The sequence below is a fragment of the Bactrocera tryoni genome, chromosome 3, assembly GCF_016617805.1.
Source record: "Bactrocera tryoni isolate S06 chromosome 3, CSIRO_BtryS06_freeze2, whole genome shotgun sequence".
Lineage (NCBI taxonomy): Eukaryota > Metazoa > Arthropoda > Insecta > Diptera > Tephritidae > Bactrocera > Bactrocera tryoni.
In genome coordinates, this window is record NC_052501.1 from 348,457 (window position 1) to 367,172 (window position 18,716).

An 18,716-nucleotide genomic window follows, 5' to 3' on the forward strand; every position below is an offset into this window, starting at 1 on the left:
ACAAAAAAGTCTTGAAAATATACCGTTTTTTGCGCCAAAGCCATGACATCATGAAGTAGGAGAAACAAGACGCGTCTTTTGTGTTGCCCTTGCATACTTTCCGGCGGATGTTGGCGCTAACACACTGGTGGCTAAAGGAATAGAAAGCCCCACCGAAACACAAAATATTTGCTTGCAATTGTTATCTTCATTTATTATTATTCATAATTTTTTCTCAATAATTTCTCTGTGTGTTTTACTTTATTTCCATTGTGTTGCAGTTCCATACAACATTTAATTAGAAATGAATTACGAATGCATGCCATTTCATTATTTAAGTGTTTTTTCGTCCATAACTTAATATTAAGTACACATAAGATTCTTGCACACACATAGATTTCACATTTGGACTTACATACTAGTTGCTCAGCATGAGAGAATGCTCATTTCATTATTAATTTGTTTGTGTTCTTTGATATTTGGAGGCTTTCCCCACCAAGTTTCAGGGTGTTTAGCTAAATAGTTTGCTTTCTTCAATTTGTAAGTAAGAAATAATGAAAAAATGGTCATGTGACATGCAACAATGATATGAATATTCATTAATAACAAGAAAAGTTAGGTACTTTATGATGTGTGACGGTGAGGGGATGCGAATACTTTTTTTATTATATTTCGTGCCCTCGACTTAATAAGTATTTTGGGAAAAACGGGAAATGACGCAAGCGTTGGTGGCTGCAACCATTCATCGGCATTTTTCTCTCTTCTTAAGACCTTTTTTTTTCTTTTTTACATAATCGTCGCTGCCTTAGCAAATATTTTTGTGTTTTATTTATAATAAAAAATAATTTTTTAGTTAAAATTGGTTGGTTGCCCATTGTTATCAATTTCATTCTGTGCGGGTTTGAAAATTTGCTTCAAGAATTCAGGTTCAAGGGCTCGACTTACTTTTATCCATAAGTCAACTGAGTACATTCTTACCAGATCTCTTGGTATTCGACTGATCGACTAACCGAATTAACTGAATAGGTCATTATTCGCATAATAATATTCGGTTTGCAGTATCCGGATAATCGTAAGCCGTCGTCTATTCGACTAACTGCACATTTTCGACTTTCCGATGAACCGTTCGATGTCGGCTATTCGAATAGTAAGCGTTAAACTTCTACAAATTTTTTCACGTATATAAATTTATAGAAAGTTTGTGGTGCATATGGACAGAATTTTAATTTTCACAAACTTAAATCAAGCGAAAATCAAAGGCTGTTTAGATTTCAAGCAATTTTCAATTATACAAATATTTGCAGCAGAACAACAACTATTTGAAATTAATCGGTTAATATTCATATGAACGGTTACAAACCGGATATTCGAATATTCGTTTTTCAGGTTATTCGAATAATTGCAAGAGCTCTAATTCGTACATATACAGTTTGGGTTGGGAGCGCGAGGGCTTACTGAAAGCTTACATAAAATTAATGTGGTCTGCTTTTAGGCGCTGCAGTTTTCCAAGATATGATGGCGAAGGCTTTAAATTGCAATTTTGATGTTGGGCTTAATTTCTTTTACTGTGTTTTTTGTTTTTTTTTTATCATTGAATAACTTGCATCCGTTTGTGCAAACGGCCAAGTTTTGATTTACTTAAACCTAAATGATTTGTTAATAATTTTGTCTTTGTTACATTAGCCTTGCTTAAATCTAGATTTATTAATTATTTCAGTAATTACGCAAAGTACTATTTGTTGTTCTTAATTTAACTACTTCTATTTAGTCTGCTAGTGCCAATTGCAGCGCGTGTCCACACACGTCTATTTTCATAGTAAATTTAATTTTCCTCACATTCTGGTGCGCCCTGCTGCCCGCTGCTGCTGCCCCATGCACCGTGCACCGGTGGCGAGTGGGCGGCAGTCGCCAGGCGCGCAAGGTGCGATGTGTTTTAAATTTTTTCATTCATAAGAATTGGGCGTTCATTTGTTTCTTTGTTCATAAAATTGTCTTTAATTTTATTATTATATTTATATATATTACAAACATACATACATCCAACAACAACATCATTTTGTATATTTTCATAAGAAAGGAGTGATCTAGGAAAAGTTTTGTGAATGAAATGCGCAAAATTCTAAAATCTTAATAACTTAAATGTGCCTTGACTGGGTTCTCAACTCTGACTTTTCGTCGTTTTTTGAAGTTAGAGATTTTTTAACGGGAGAATAATAAAATCCATTAAACTATGATTTTCTCCTAAACATCTATTTTAACACCCCAAATAATATAATTTACTAAAAGTAAACTTTGCATTACCAGTTTGTAGGCTTCATGGCTAACTTATGCTATTTGAATACGGATTGAAAGTGAACTCGTAATCTCTTTACTAACTGTGAGGCTTCTTCAAAATAAATAACTGTAAAACACATAACAAAATAGACGTTATGAGAATATTTTTAATCGACTGTTATGACCAGACAAAAAAATTCTAATTTTGAAACGTTCTTCAGTTTAATTCATGACTGAACTTTTATTTTATTTCCATTTTTGGGGATAGGAAACCAAAAAGAGTATCGGAGTTCTTTGGATAACTGTTCACTTGCCGAATCAGGGTCTCCCCAACTTAGTGAGCAGATTCTCAAGCGGCACTTCTATAAGGAAATCTAACTAATTTGTGGAGCTAACTGAGTTCTTTGAACCACCAGTAACGTTTTGATTTGAAAATGGCGTTTGGTTCCATTATAATCCATTTCCTCAGTGGCTTTGGTAATCATAAGCTAAATTCCGAAAAATTTTAACCAAATTGCCTATAATAGCTTTCAAATAAATTCAAGCTGTCGTGGGTTTTTCGAAGATTATTGGAAGCTTAAAAAAATATTTTAGGTCTTTCTCGGCCATCGAATTTTGGCAAGAAGAAAAAGTAACTCTGAACTCGTGCTTCAATAGAAGATAGGGATGCATGAAACGTGACTGCGTGTTGTGGCTTTAAGCGTTCAACGTTTTACGAAGATATCTTAATAAGCTTAAGGATTTGGGTTTTTTACGGAATTTTCTGAAGGTTATTAGGATCATGTGGACCATATTCGTTACTCAATTAATTTCACAAATAGTTTTGAAAATAGAAAACTTACGATGAATTTATGAAAAGGGGGCTTATTTTATACACAAGTGGGTCTACAAGCAAAACCCTAAATTTATTACTGTACATTTGTACAAGAGTAAAGGTGTAAGTTAACACTCCGCGCGCTCTCTGCAAAAATCTAAAATGCCGGGAGTGTGTCTATATCAAATTACAACAACATCTACTTTGGATGCGCTTCGCTGGCGATCAGCTCGTCTTCATACAAATTGCGTTTCTTAGTTTTTGTTTTTGTTTTCGTTTTTGGTTGTTTGTTTTACTTGCTGAAAAATAAGGCCCGTGGATACACTATAAAAAAGCGAATTCTAAGTACTAAGTTCATCGTTTGGTTTCTAATCGTTTTCGTTCCAATGTCAGCAATTAGATTTGCAATAAGATTTGCTAAAATGCGGTTTTGGTTCTCAATATTTTCATTTACCTAATTACTTACACGCTAGAAGGGCTTAACCTTAACCTTAAGCTATTCTGCTGATTCCTTAAGCTAAAATATTTTAGTTTTGTTTTTATTAACGCTTTGTGTTTTGGTTGTAAACATTAAGTTGTCAGTTTTGTTCGAAATATAGCGATATTCCACTTCATTCCTCCTTTGTTTAACATTTAACATTCAGCTGTGCTAAGGATTCTAAGTGCTGCGAGTTCTTCTAACATCTACTTTGCATATGCTTAGCCTACAATCAGCTTTGCTCCGGCTGCTTTTATTCCGAAGCGCTCTTCAAGAATCGGTTGCCTTTCCATTAGCAATAGCATTGCAGTGCCGTTGCCATTTGATCCGATTGTCCCCTTTTGAGCTGCATTCGAATAACTGTTCCAATAAATATTGATTCATCCTTCAAAAGTTTAAGCTTTCACAGTGGAACGTCGAGCTTTCATGAAGCTTTGACACTCAAAGCTCCGCTCTCTCATATTTATACCATTTCGTAATGCAAACTGCTTGGCGAGGGGCTCAACAGTCCGCTCACGCGGTTCCAATGCATTCCTAGTTTTCGAATTGTATTAGATTGTATTTGTAATTGGAAAATGTGTTTGGTAATGTATGCAAGTCTCCAAAAAAATAACATTATCAAATTGTTGTTGTCATTTTTGGTATAAAAAATAGAAAAGTTTATAAACGTTTATATATTTATATTGGAAAAAATTGATATTCATTACTTTATGTACGTTAGCTTCAATAAATATTTGTTGCTTTTGCAAAAAGTGTTTCAAAACTCCGGACTAAGTTCATATCAAGGTCTGCCTTCTACCGTTGCAGCGTCTACTACAAATGCACTTACCCAAATACAGTTACATACGACTCGTAGATATATATTTGCTTTGTTTTGTATCTTTTTTAAGTAGGAATTTTGGATATGACTTTTTGCTTTTCGACTTTTCGGCTTTCATTGATGCTTCGTTCTAAATATGCTTGTATAGTTGTGTAAATATATTTTTGCTTTGTGTATACTTATGATTGTTTACCAATATTTAATTATTGTTTTATTTTGCTTTTTTTCTTCCTTGTCGAATTGAGTTTTTGTTTTGTTTTTGTTATTTTTTTTGTGTTTTTGTGATTGAGAGAACGTCGAGAGCGCATTTTTAGTAACAGAATTTCTAGTAAGTAATTTCTTCAAATCGGGATTTCCAGAATATTACAGTAAACGAACGAAATGAGCGAAGAAAGATGTTCAAAACAGACAAATAAAAATAAGAAATTTATGGGAAATGGCCACTCCATCTGAAGAGGTGCTATTCCGCTCAATTGAAAATAAAATCACTGAAAAACAGTTGAATAATATTGTTTCTTAATGACCAACGTCATCAGCTCTCAGTATTATTCTCAAGTATTTTAAAAACTCTGTGGACTGAGCTGAACTGATGCCGCCTTGCTCTGAGTGAATAGGCCCTGAGGTTGAGCCACGAACCAAACAGAAATTAAACAACCACTAATAATAATATGCAGCGAAGGTAATACTCAGAATCCCGCAAAATTTTCTCTCTGTTGTTCATATTTCTGCTGGAAGCTTTCAAATAATTACCGTTAATGCCTGGAGATCAAAATGCGATTTTAATGGGGCAGCTCCAACGCACATAAATAAGTTTACGCACGAACATTTCAAAGCTGCTTCTCACTGAACTACGTTTGTCTGCCGCTTCTTCTTACTTTCTCCTCGAAAATATTCTCGTACTTCTTGGTTGTACTACATACATATATTCTATAATATACAGTTTTCTATGTCTTTTACTTTATCACATCAATTTCATTTGATGACTTTCCATTGGTATAGTGTTGCTGACTCGACCCAAATACGTTTGTACTCACGCCATCCAAGTTACACCAGGCGTTGCATAGTCCCCATTGGAGACTACTTTACTCTCAAAACTTGCTATGGAGCTGTTTGATGCTGACTAAACCGAAACCGAAACCGAAACTGAAAATTTGTGAAATGTTAACATTCTAAAATCGCTGAAGATGGCGATGTACGAATACACATCGGTCTCGTAAGTATGAGGGTGACGCGAAGTCAATACTCGCATTATGTTGTTGACGATGCCGTTGATGGTTGATACTACTAACAGAGATGGAAATGAATTTTTCGACATTCAAGCAAAGGGTAGGGACTGAGTGCGGATCTTTTTGTATTTATTGTTGTATGGCTGCCTTCAAGTGACGGTAAAAATACGTGTTCCTCCGGCTTTGTCTTTATGTTTCGCTAAAAATAGCTATTTGTGCGTTTCGCCAGCGCCGTTGCATTTTCTCTGTCTCTTTTGCCTCCTTACAAAGTACACACTCCCTCCCTGGCCGCTTCCGTACTCTACGTCGTTATCACGCCTCATTTTTATTTCTTTACTTATCGGTCTATTTCAGCTTCACGTTCATTTCAACAGCTCCTTTCAGCCTCGGTGTCCCTAACAACCGCCATACCATGGAAAGGTCCAGCACCATCAGTGCGGAGGCACCACCGGTCGCGTCATGCCACCGAATTTATGTCGCGATTGTGGTTTCTCGACCATGTAGTCTTCATACGTGTAGAGCGGTGTAATTTTTAGGCCCGTTTTTTCGGGTATGATTTTGAATTGTGGCTGATCGGTGCTAATCAACATCGGTCGCTTCATTGAGTGCATGTACTCAGAATGTGGCGCACCTAGAGGGCGACGGCTAGTCGGGATGTTCATTTTCTTGCACGGCTCGGGTTTGGTATCAACGTTCATTTGGCAGTTTTGGGCTGAATACTTGTTTGGCTTGTAGATGGAGAATATGTTATTGATTAGACTGAGTGCTGAGTGACCACCGGCGGAGGGGTGAGGTCCACCGGTGGTTGGCTGTTTGGTCTGTACTTCGTGATCTGTGTAGAAGTTGTTATATTTGTATGAGGGTAGGCTATCTGCGACCGGGTACACTTTGTGGCCATAGTTATATGCGCGGTGGAGGGGCGAGCCAGCTTGTTCAAAAAAATGAAAGTCACCTGAATTGTTGGCGCCATGATGTATTGAGGAGCCGTCTGGCGCCGACGACTCCACTTGTGGCGGAGAGGGCATGCCCTCGAGTAGGGATTTCTTTATCATCATTCGTTCCTGCTCACGATCGTGTATATCGATAGGCTGACCGTTGTTATAGCAACCCACACTGACATTCTTCGCCTTCAGGTTGCTTTGCATGTTGCGACGCTGCATATCTAAATCGACGGGACTTGGTGGCTTATCCAATTCGGCCCAATACTTTTCCAAATCTACATTAAAGTCTTCAAGGTCCATTTCGGTGGAGTCCGAGCACGTGTCATCATCATAACGACTAGGTGGTTGTACTTCTAATAGAGACTTACTACGCGCTGGACGCCTATATTGGGCTGCATAGTGTAAACTTGGTCCAGCATTGGATAGATAGCGCTCGTCTTCGTCTAAGAATTTGTCTTGCATTAGCAGACGTTCTCGTTCATCACGAATGAAGTGATCGAGATCGGTGTCGTAGGCCATGGCGCGGCAGTGTAAGTGTTCCTCCTCTTCGGCTGCCGGGTGGTGGCCGGGACAGTGTAGGCGCGAACGCGACCTGGCAATATGGCGCTGTTGCTGGCGGTGGTAGCAATAGTCATCGGCGGCACAACAGCATACTACCGTTGGTGGCGGCGGCGGTGGCTGCTCACACTCACGATCGCTGTGGCGTTCACGTTCATGATCGCGCCCACGTCCCGAGTGTATAGAGTAGCGCGAGGCCGCTGCCACACGCTGGCTACCGCGTTCCCGTTCTTCGACCCAATCGGCTGTGGTGGAGGCGGAGGCGGTATGTAGGTTCCTGTTGCTACCACCGCTGGCGCCAGCGCTATACATGCCCACGGGCGTGCCACGGCTGCGCCATGTACGACGTCCGGCCGCCGCCGTATAACTCGGGTAGATTTCGTCAAGTAGACAATTGGCGCTGGTACATTGTTCGCGCGCGCAACATGAATGCGGCGCAGGCGGAGGTGGCGGCGTAGACGTCGGCGGTTCGTGAGTCGCATAAACTAGCGTGCTCTCGTCAAGGCTGCTGCTGCAGTAGTAGCCCGCGGACTTGCGGAAGGCCTCTTGTTTATCGCGGCGCGTTGCGCCCGTTTGCGGCAGTTCGTAGTCCATCACATCGAAGGGTGTCGTCTTCGACGTCGTGGCACTGAACGAATACGATTTGGGCACATTGGTTTTCTTCAATATGGATGTGGTACCACCACCTTCATAGGACGTGCCACCACTCATCACATAGCAACTCTGTGACTTTGGATACTGAAACTCCTTACAACTGATTGAACGGTGTAATCCATAACCGGAAGAGCCTTCCCCTTCACCACGCTTGCCCTTACTACCAACATCTTGCGGAGCGTCATCCAAAATATCCTCCACAAAGAACTCATCCTGTTCGCGGATATTGCGAAGCTTACGATATGTTCCATATTTTAGACACTCCGGCACATAGTCCTCTTCAAGATCTTCGGAGCGATTAGAATATATATTATCTGTATACCAAGTGGGGTCAAGTTGTTTCGGTTTCGGTTTAGCTTGTTGCATTCGATCTCGTTTCGATTGACGGTAACTTTCAAAGCAAATGTTTTTCATTCTCTCCAATTTCTGTTCCCTTATGCGCTCCCAGTTCTCCCAATTTTTATCATTTTTACTTCTACTACTGGCAGTGGCCGCATCAAAACCCCCATAGTACTCCTCTTCTGCGCCCCCAGTATAGTCGTCATTGTAATCGATGTTTATATTCTTCATCCCGTGTTCGGCAGGCGGTGCACTGGGTTCGCGACCCAGGTTACTGTAACTTGCGCCACTACCACCATTCTCAGAGACTACAATTCTTATTCTACGTTTCGTTTTATCTAAAAGCTTTGATGACAGCGAAGACTTCTGCGGCTTGTCACGTTCAACTGGCGGTTCTTTTGGCTGTCACACCTCTTGCAGGTACTTAACGGGGCAATAGCCCTGACGATTGTCTGCAGAGCGCACCATCACCATACCGTTGACCTCGTCGCCAGTCTGCGAGGATGCAAAAGAAAAGCAAAGGATTAGTCCAACAAGATCTCATTTGTCTTAAGTGGTAGAAATGGAAAAGGTTTACCTGAATAACTATTTGATCTCGTAAAAGCGTCATACTCTCCCCTCGCTCACCATCGGACACTTGCAAATTATGTGTGACCTGTAACGGCTTCTCGTTGGCATTTAGACGCACACAATATTTGGATGGGAAGTAGCCGACACGGCCCAGCAATTTGCCCTGCCACCAGTCTGGGTCCGAGGTATCGATGACGGTGACCTGCCAGAAACATAAATAAATACGCAAAGTGGTAAAAGAGCGAAAAGGAGACGCACTAACGGAGGATGACAAAGCCCACATTGGTAAATTTAAATATATTGAATGTTGTTCAATCCGCACTGTCTTTAAGGTATTATATTATATATGTTTCGCCTCAAGGACTTTTCCTACTTCACCTTCTATCTATTTGTTTTGGCGCTTTGGATGTAAAAGGATTTCAGTGTTTTGATAACTATCCACACTTGTAGCAATTAATATAAGGCCTTGAAAATTCTCTTATTTTTATGTTATTTCCCTCTCCTCCCCGAACCGAATTCAATGCCAGCATCCTTCGTTTAAGTGCGAAAACATTTGAAATCAACATCAAAGCAAAGCTGCCTTTGGCACCTGAGAGTTCTATGAAATCACTAGATGGCAGAGCTTCGCTGTTGAGCCACTTGTGCTGCAACACAGACACACACACGCACACATGTGCGCACATGCTAGCGTTAAAGGTTAATAAACAAAGCGGAGAAGTTCCACGGAAGCGCAAACGGACGGTTTAAAGAGCGCCCAGTGAAGCGATTAGCCATCAATCGTTTGAACACCCACACCTGCACATAAACACAGCAACAGCGGCGCACATACATATGTCAGTGGCGGCATGTGCTTACGTGTGTGTGCAGGTGAGTGCAAACGGACGCTTTTATCGCCAACCGATCTAATTGACGTGCCTTTAATTCTAATCAAAAGCGCCCGAAGCAACTACACACAACAACAACAACAATAAAGAGGACAAGAAGTTTTTCGCAGCTGCAGCAATTACCCGCCAAGGTGGCAGAATCGCTTTGCAACGTGGCGCCAAGGGCTCTCCTAAAAATTCCAATCATCGCAGCAGCATTATCTTCTCCCTTTCGCTTGTTGTTGTTGTTTGCGTTTGTTCGCGGAATCACGAATTTCTCTAGCCCTTCAGCAAGCACTTGCTCATCGATTTGTGTTATTACGCTATGTTCGACGCCGTTATGCTGTCCTTATTGTTATTGTTGGTCCATCGGTTTTTTTTGCCCCCTTGTTGCGGCGCCTCATTTCGCCTTTGTTTCTGCTGTTTATGCTTTCACATCTTCCTTCTGTTCGGCACTCTCTCACATTCCTCTCCGTCCTTATTAACCAGCAGCGAGTTGCGAGGCGGCTGCTGTCGGGCGCAGCAACCAGTTTTCACTCAAATAAGTTTCCAACGGCGTTTAATAAACAAACAACGAGATTTCTGTTAACAGTGGCATCCTTTATTGTTGTTGCATTGGTTTGTTTTTCATACATTTGTTTTTGTGGAATTACATTGATAATCTACAGAAATGGATGACAATCGATTTTGGCTAAGCATTCCTTTATTCCCTGTGAGAGAGGCTGTTTGGTGCAAAAGTTCGAGTTTTCTAGTTGTTCAATGATATTGAAAGATCGTCTGATCTGATCACCAGCGGATCACCAGGCGGATTCAATAGTGATACAATTAACCTGAAGAGGAGGTCTGACTATCGTAACAGTGTTTCGTATACTAATTTTTTGAAGTCTATTCTACATATATATTTGAAATGCAAGGACAATTAATTTGTTTTATTGCGAAGCAAATCTGAATGAAAAAACTCAATTCCAGAGCTTCTATACCGAGAGAGTACCATACAATGTTACACCTTTCTACAAAACTTCAGGAGGTGTTGGCGCGGGCACAGCTCGTTTTGTTAGTTAGTTAGTATCGAGACTTTATGAATTGTTTATGGTAAGCACCTAACGAAATACTCCAGGGACAAAATTTGGATAATTAGGAGTCTTCAGAATCGACGATTAACAGTCAGAGATCTTATTGGCATCGTTGGAATATCAGAAATCCGCGAAAATCCTTTTGTAAGATCATTTGGGTGTAAGAAAAGTGAATGCACGATTGGTTCCAAAATCGCTTAACTTGAAAAACAGTGTCGCATTATCGTCTGTGAAACAATGCTTTCCGTCTACCAGGATGTCATGAAACGTGTTACTACTAGCGATGAGTCTTGAACCTATGTCTACGACCTGGAAACAGATGATCAATCGGACGAGTATCGTGGCAAAGGTGAGCCGAATTCGAAAAACCACGTCAAAGCAGGCCACAAGACCAAGATTATGTTGACAGTTTTTTTCGATTATCGAGGTGTGATGCACTCCGGATTCCTTTCGACCGGCCAAACTGTCAACAAAGAATACTATTTGAGTGTTATGCGTCGTTTGTGTGAAGCTATTCGTGAAAAAAGGCCGGAATTATGGGTCGACAACTCTTGGTTTTTGCACCACGATAATGCAAGGTCGCTTACGGCATTACTTCTTCATGAAATTTTTGTCAAATTTTCAATCAAAATATTCGATCGATTTAGCACCTTGTGACCTCTGGCTATTCGGCAAACTCAAATGACCAATTCGAGGAAACCGTTTTGAGTCAATTGAAGACATTAAACGTGAGTCTCTACGGCATTGAATGCTATTCGGCAAATTGACTTTAATTACTGTTTCGACGATTGGAAAAAATGTTTGCAGAGGTGTACTGGGAATTTTGTAGTCCCTACATAGATTGTGAAGAATAAATTAAGAAATTTAAAATTATGAACAAAGTCTTACTATTTTTTGCTCCTATATTATATATATGCACACGAGTATAGATCTGGCTTTTGTTGAAAATACTTGTCCGGGTTCTCTTTACACATTAAAGCAAGTATTTTTTGTTAAAGTATCAAACCGCCTATCATTTTTAAATTCATGCCGCTTTCGCTTCATTTTCTTTTATTTTTGAATTTTTCATGATTTGTATTTTGCTCACTTCATTGTTTTACCGAATATTTCGCCTTTGTTTCGCTTATTTTTCGCTAATATATAGGCACCCGGGAAATCGCAACTATCCCAGTAGGAAAGCCCTGCGGTGATGAAGCAAGAGAAACTTGTTTCTTTCCCTCGTATAGGGATTTTTCAGAACAATTGCTGCTTTTTAATTGATTTATGTTCTCTTGTTTGTGTGGACGATATGGAAAGCCGTGGGTCGCAGGGTTATGTGCCGTTAGCGCAGCTGCAAATCTGAATGTTGCATGTAACATTTGGGCTTTGCGCAGCTTTAAATATTTCATGATTGGCTTGAATCAGCGCGCCGCAGAATAAATGCATTTGAAGCCATAAATAAACTTACAAATATCTGAGCTAAAGCCATGTCGAAAAACGCGCGGAAATAATTTTTATTGGTTTCCTTGGCAAAAAGCCTCCGTATTTATCCATTTAATGAAATATGCTTTCGCCCGGCCACATGTGAATTTATTAAAACATATTAGCTTTATTTATGACAGAGCAATTTGTTTCCATATTCGTTATTGATAAGGCAGCTACCGTTACAATTTGCAACCTACCGAATTATTTCCGTTTTTTTTAATATTCGTTGATATTTAAAGCGCTTGATGAAAAAGCAGAATTGTTAATACCCCACCGGTCAGCTGAACATTTTGTGAAATGCGCGAAAACTGCGAAATATTTGTTTCTGGTGATACTGCATCGCGATGTTGTTAACTTGGCTATAACCGAGTAGTGGTGTCTACGCCAGTATAGAAGAAGACTACTGCATCATCCGTAATCGAGTGTGCGAAGGTGTGACTGCAAGGTGGATCGTGAGTTTAATCTTGACAGAGGCGAAATATTAAAGTTCTCACGGTGATCATCCCTTGAGAGACAAAGTAAAGCCTCGGAGACCATAAGCCATCTAAAAACATGGGGAAAGCTCTGCCAACTAACTAACAAAAATTCAAGTTCCAGAAATTTCAATATTAACAAAAACATTTAAATTAGGATAGATAAAGTTATATCATTTAGACACATGGAGCCCTTACTAAGTGTCGATCGAAGTGTACGATCATTTTAGGACAGAAATTGGAAATAAGATTCCAGAGATCAAACTCCATCGTGGGTATCAGGATTCAAGACAAACTCTTCCTATAGACTAAATCCTTTATGACTCTTGGGTGCAAGGAAACATTATTTGAATGCCTGCTCATAGAATCATGAAAGAAAATCCCGCTGTAGAAGCGGTTCCAACTAGCCCAGCCTGTGGGCTCGCAACAAGCTAAGAAGGAAAAACTTAGGAAAGAGGATAAAGTAGCAAGAGAGACACTGCCTATACACAGTTTGTTGGAGCAGGACAAAAACCCTAATAAATCGTGATAGCATCATATGCAGATGGTTACCCACCCTACGGAAGGAGATGAAATGGAAATAGTTTGAAGCAGGAGATAGAAAAATGAACGGCTCACTTACCTTGTAACCAGCCTTCAGGTCTAACTCATCAGCGTGGCGCGCTTTGAAATTGTACAGAATCACATACAAATTCGTTGGCAATAAGCGGTGAGATTTCTGGCGAGAAGAATTTAAAAAGTTATCACATTAATGTGTTTCTTACGTCACAGTTTCTGACCAAACAAAACTCAAATAAAAGAAAGATACAAAGAGGAAAACAAAAGCAAACAGTAATTGTTAAGAAACAAATACTTTTGTGACAAACTGTTTGTTAATCCATTGAATACATCTCTGGTATATAGAGCAGAATGGGGGTATTCACGATGACTGTCAATCGGCCGATAATCAGACGAAGTAATCAACTTCCTCGAGTTGACATCATGAATCAGCACGAATGTTTGGAGCGCATGCCAGCCAATGTGAATACCCCCATTGCGGAGCCATCAATTTACCGAACAAATGGACAATCACACTGAAGAGCAACTGAAAACCGAAACTAAACGAACTGAAAACGAAATACCTGAAATTGCCTTACAGGTGAGGGGCACGGCGAGGTGCTCGCCGACGACTGCGACTTCTCCATCTCGTCCGGCAGGTCGACGCTGCCGCCGCGCATGCCGCGCGTGGCATACAGCAGCTTGCGGCCCTGGTGTGAGGGGCTGGAAGGCGCTGTAAATGCACGTTTGAATGCTGCATTAAATTTGTTTCAAATGGATGGGGGGTGGTTGGGCGAATATGGAACGTGGGGAGGGGAGAGGCGAGTTGTCGGGTGGACGAGTGGACGGTGTGACGAACGAGCAGAGCGTGTGCGGGTGGCAAATGTTGTGGGCCCATATGTGCGTGTGTGTGGGTGCAAGTGAGTGGGTGTGTGTGTTGGGTTGTTGTTGATGTTGTTGTTGCAATTGTTGGCAGGTGTCGGCCAGCGCCGGAGATGGGTGTGTGTGCGTGTGGATGTCGAAGCGGTTGTGGAGTGGCGTGGCGTGCAGTCAGCAAAGTTGTTGAAAGAGAGAGAAGAAGAAAAAGAGAAAACGAAAGGAAAAGGAAAATAAAGCGAAATTAAACGAAGGCACACGCACAAAGTGCAAAAGACTCAATTTTGTTCAGCAATTTAATTCAATTTCGCTTGCAACTAATAACTGTTTTTGCAATTCGCTAATTATTTGCGCCAATGCTACTTAAAGTTGAGAACAAATTACCTTCGGCATACACCGTTACTCGGGTACATGTGTCTCGTGTGGCGTGTGTTGTGTGGCGTAAGCAAAGGTGAAAGGGCTTTGTGTGTGTGTGTGTGTGTGAAAGCAATTGAGTTGGATTGCAATTAAAATGAGCGGCGTGAATGTACAGATGAGCGATTCGAAATTAAAAGTGCAATTAAACCGACATGATTACTTATAGTATACTTATAAACGAGAAAGCGCTAGCTACCAGCGCGAACGCTTTCAAATTAATTTTATTTCGCAACTGCAACTTCATATATATTATGTAACTCAACGCAACAACGGAACGCTTAAGCTGTATGTACATACATGTTGCTATATTATATACTTTACGCTACTTAGATCGGTTATAACTGTATAATAAGTACTTTTTATATATGTAATTTACCAACGAACAAACTAGGAACGCAACAAAATAATTTCAATACGTTCAACTACAATCGCCGAAGTGTTCGCAAAATTGTCTAGATGTCAAATGACTAACGGTATTGCATAGATTATTTACAGATTTTTCTGCATAAAATTTGGTGAAATGATATTGGAATGTCGGACATCACAAAATGTGGATATATGTGTGTGAGTACTTGCGACGTTCGTTAGACCCCAGTGTTGCCACATCTTTCTATTAAGCCTTAATATTTCGAAAAAGTCTTTTCGTATTTCTAATCAAATTTCATCTTATACATATATTCATCTCTACATATACATATACATATATATATATATATATATATATACAAGAATGATAGAATACAAGATTACGACACTAGTTTACAGTTAGTTTTTTTCGGTTTAGCTCTTGACAATTCTTACAAAAACAAATACATTGTGCAACAATTTCGTGACGTCACACTTATGCGTTGAGACGAACAAGCATAGAAATGCATACAAATTGTAAACAGAAAAGTAAACACTTTTTGAAATTCCCAAAATAATATTAATTCATTCGTCTTTGCAGGAAAAATTTCAGTGGAATTTTTAGAATATTGTTGCGAGAAAATGTGTATGTATGTATATAATTAGTTTTAGGCACATCCACAATTAATAGAGTAGCATGTGTGGAAATTGTTCAAATGAAGAAAACCAGTGTAAATGTACTGTTGTATTTATTTAAATTTCTAAGCATAAATATATTAATTTTTTAAAATGAAATGTGCAGTGGCTTGTTGTAATAATTATTATGCAATTAAAGGATCGAAAATGAGTTTTTTTCAGTTTTCCGGCCGATTTAAAAGTTGCCAAAAAATGGGTGTTATTTTGCAAAATAAATGATATATTTAATACTAAATTAATATTTTCACAATTCTTTTATCATAATTTCATAGATCTGATACATCTGAACTTATAATATATGTATATATTTATATACAACACAAGAAACGTCTTCTCCATTTGAATCACAACTTAATAGACAATTTTATTATCAACAGGCCGATATATTTCTTTAGAAATGACTCAATGATTCTTTTCACTCAACAATATTCAATCGCTTCACTAAAACTTTTCATTAAAATCGAAAGAATTAATAATATTTTGCGAATTTACAAAAGTGTTTACTTTTCTGTTTACAATTTGCAAGCCTTTTGACAGTTTTTCACTCTTCTTCTTCTCAACACGTAACTATGACGTTTCATAATGGCGGTCTTCGTAAACTTGTATTCTATCATTCTTGATATATATATATATAGTGAACTTTATTGAACCGAATATGTACCATTTTGGTCGACCACTTGCGACAAGTAATTTTTACAGACTTCTCTTGAAGCCAAATTTACTCCATTAAGGAAGTTCTGCATTGACCGAAACAAATAATAAGGTCAGAGCTCTATGGTGGATGCATCAAAACTTCCTTGCCGAGCTCTTTCGGTTTTTGCCAGCTCATCAAAGATGTGTGTGGTCTAGCGTTGTCCTGATGGAAGACGAAGCCATCCATGGCACACACACACTTTCTGTTGATCAGTTCTGGCCGTTTTTTCGATTGCTTGCTTCAATCTCATCTGTTGTGGACATCGAGCTTCATTTTGTAACCAGCCTTTTTTAAATGGTTCAGACCCTTTTGATAATGAACATTTAAGTTTCTTAGCGACGATCCTGGTCAATATTCTTTAATAACTTCATCAACTTTTTCGACGATAGGTCGACCACAGCGAGGTGTATCTTTCACACCGAAATTTCCAGAAAGGAAGCGTGCAAACCATTGTTGTGCTTCACGAACTCACCTTTCCAACACCATATGGTATGATACAATGTGGTCGGTAGCACTGGAGATATACGACTGCAACGACATCTATTGACAAAATACGAAAGGACTTTTTCGACTGCCCTATATTTCGGTCGAATTCCACAACTAAAGAACTTTTTACATCTCCGATTTGGAATAGTGATCAGAAAAGTGATTTTTAACTGGTAAAGTTTTAGAAACAAGCATAAAAGAAAATCAGAACAATATCTGGAAGAGCGAGCGCATCATGATCTCGAGTAATTTCACCTATTACAGAAAGTATTTGATGTCGGAATAAGATCGGATCCTATTACAAACACTTTCTGGGGAATGTTTAATAACCCCGAACAAATCAAAGAATCATGTAGTACATAGATCAGTTCATTTCTGTCCGTTTGGCACCAAAAACATGTTTTACAACAAACACAACATTTGTAAAAACAAAAGGGGCAATGATCCCAAGAAGCCATTTGACTATGATCTTATATTTATTACTGGTGCTGTTGTTCTGTGGCTCCGCTTGTTCACCTATATTCGAGATTTGACTGCAGAATATAATGACTGATCCTTATTAAATGGAGATTGTGAGTAAAAGTAAAGGGCCAGTGCTTCGAAATCCCCCTTCGGCCAAAGGCGCATAATGGGTACGGTTTGCAAATTTTCTAGGTTCGGTGGCGTATTTGGTGCAGTCGGAGTTAAATTTGTGTTGTTGATTTCGCAAGCACTTGGCATTCAGATATACATGTGTGTCTGTGTGGCTGTCGCGTGTGCGTGTGTGTGTGCGCCAGGGCGCAGGTGTGTACTTACAATGCAAACGGCTATTGTTCGACGGCGGTGTGTTGTGCTCCAAGTGCCCGCCGGATCCGCTGTGGTAATATACACTGCCGCCACCAACAACTGTTGTTGTGCCGATGACCGGCTGCTGGCGCCGACGAATTTGACCGTGCAGTTCCGTCGATTCCGGCGAGTCCAAGCTCAGCGATTTCATGCGCAAATTCAGCTTTTGCCGACGCGGCGAGTGCGGTGCTGTTGTTGTTGTTATTGTTGTTGGCGATGTGCAATAAATTTATTCGTGACGGATGTTGGTTGTTATTTTTGTTGTTGTGTCGGTTGGAGGCGGTCGTGTCAAATCGCGTCAAATTATTGAGAAATTTGGTAGTTCAGTTTTGTTGTTGTTGTTGTTGTTGTTGTTGTAAGCATAATACGACGATAGCCATTCGAATGCGACGTTGTGTTTTATTATTGTTGTTGTTGTTGTTTTTTTTTTTATTGTACAACATGTCGTTTGATGAATATTTGATGATGAATAGATTTAGAATTGGTTCGGAACACAAAAAATGTTGAAGAAAAATTTGTTTCGAAAAAATGCATTAATTTTCCATTATTTCAACTATGCAAACAACTTACAACTAATATCGGAACAACTAGGAAGTAAGTAGTATTGCTAAATATTATGCTTAGGTAATAAAGTAGGAAACATTTAGTGAGCAAAGCGGTTGGAAAGTCTTTTCTTCTCTTCAATTCCAATTCGATGTCGGTGTCGGTGTCGGTGTGGGTGAGTTGTGTGTGTGCACTGAGCAGATCTGTGAGGGTGTGGGGAGCTTGGCAGTCTCTTTTGTGAGTTGAGCAATTTCTATTTCTGATTTGACTTTCAAAAGGAAGTTTCAATCTGGATAAAGGGTGTTTCGTGTTTATCGTTATAGTAAGTATGTAAAGTGTTTGAAGGAACAAAACGTGCAAGAACACAAACAAAAGCTTAAGTCTACACATCCGTTGCGCCTCTAAGTTGGCGTGTGCTGGGTGCATGGCGTTGCGGCTCTGCTTTTAGCGGCCGCCTGTCTAAATTGTGCTTCATATTGACATTTCGTGCAGGCTTTATGGTGGACACTTCTACTCAGGCACTAACATATATAACTCAAAGGCCGCTCAGGCGCCATTTCGGCGCTCTTTCACTACACAATTGCAAGAGAACGAAATGTTTGGTTGCAGGTTGCAGGTTGCAGGTTGCAGGAAGGTGGAACTGTGGAATGGTTTAAATTTTAGAAAAGAAAATACACAAACAAAACATAATAGTACCAACACAAGACGGACACACGATTTTCATCTAAGCGTTGCTTCAGCACCTTCCTCTTAAGTTTGTGAAACTATACG

The 18,716-nt window shown here is 39.7% G+C and overlaps 1 protein-coding gene across 1 annotated transcript in view; it reads right to left on the bottom strand.

The window, feature by feature from the left end:
* Positions 1-239: 239 nt before the first annotated feature.
* Positions 240-18,716, bottom strand: part of LOC120770332 — a 171,413-nt gene continuing 152,936 nt past the window's right edge. The window contains 5 exon segments of the mRNA XM_040097727.1: positions 240-8,578; positions 8,661-8,855; positions 13,149-13,244; positions 13,663-13,796; positions 17,373-17,591. Coding sequence (XP_039953661.1) covers positions 5,987-8,578; positions 8,661-8,855; positions 13,149-13,244; positions 13,663-13,796; positions 17,373-17,591 — 3,236 coding nt within the window. The 3' untranslated portion in view covers positions 240-5,986.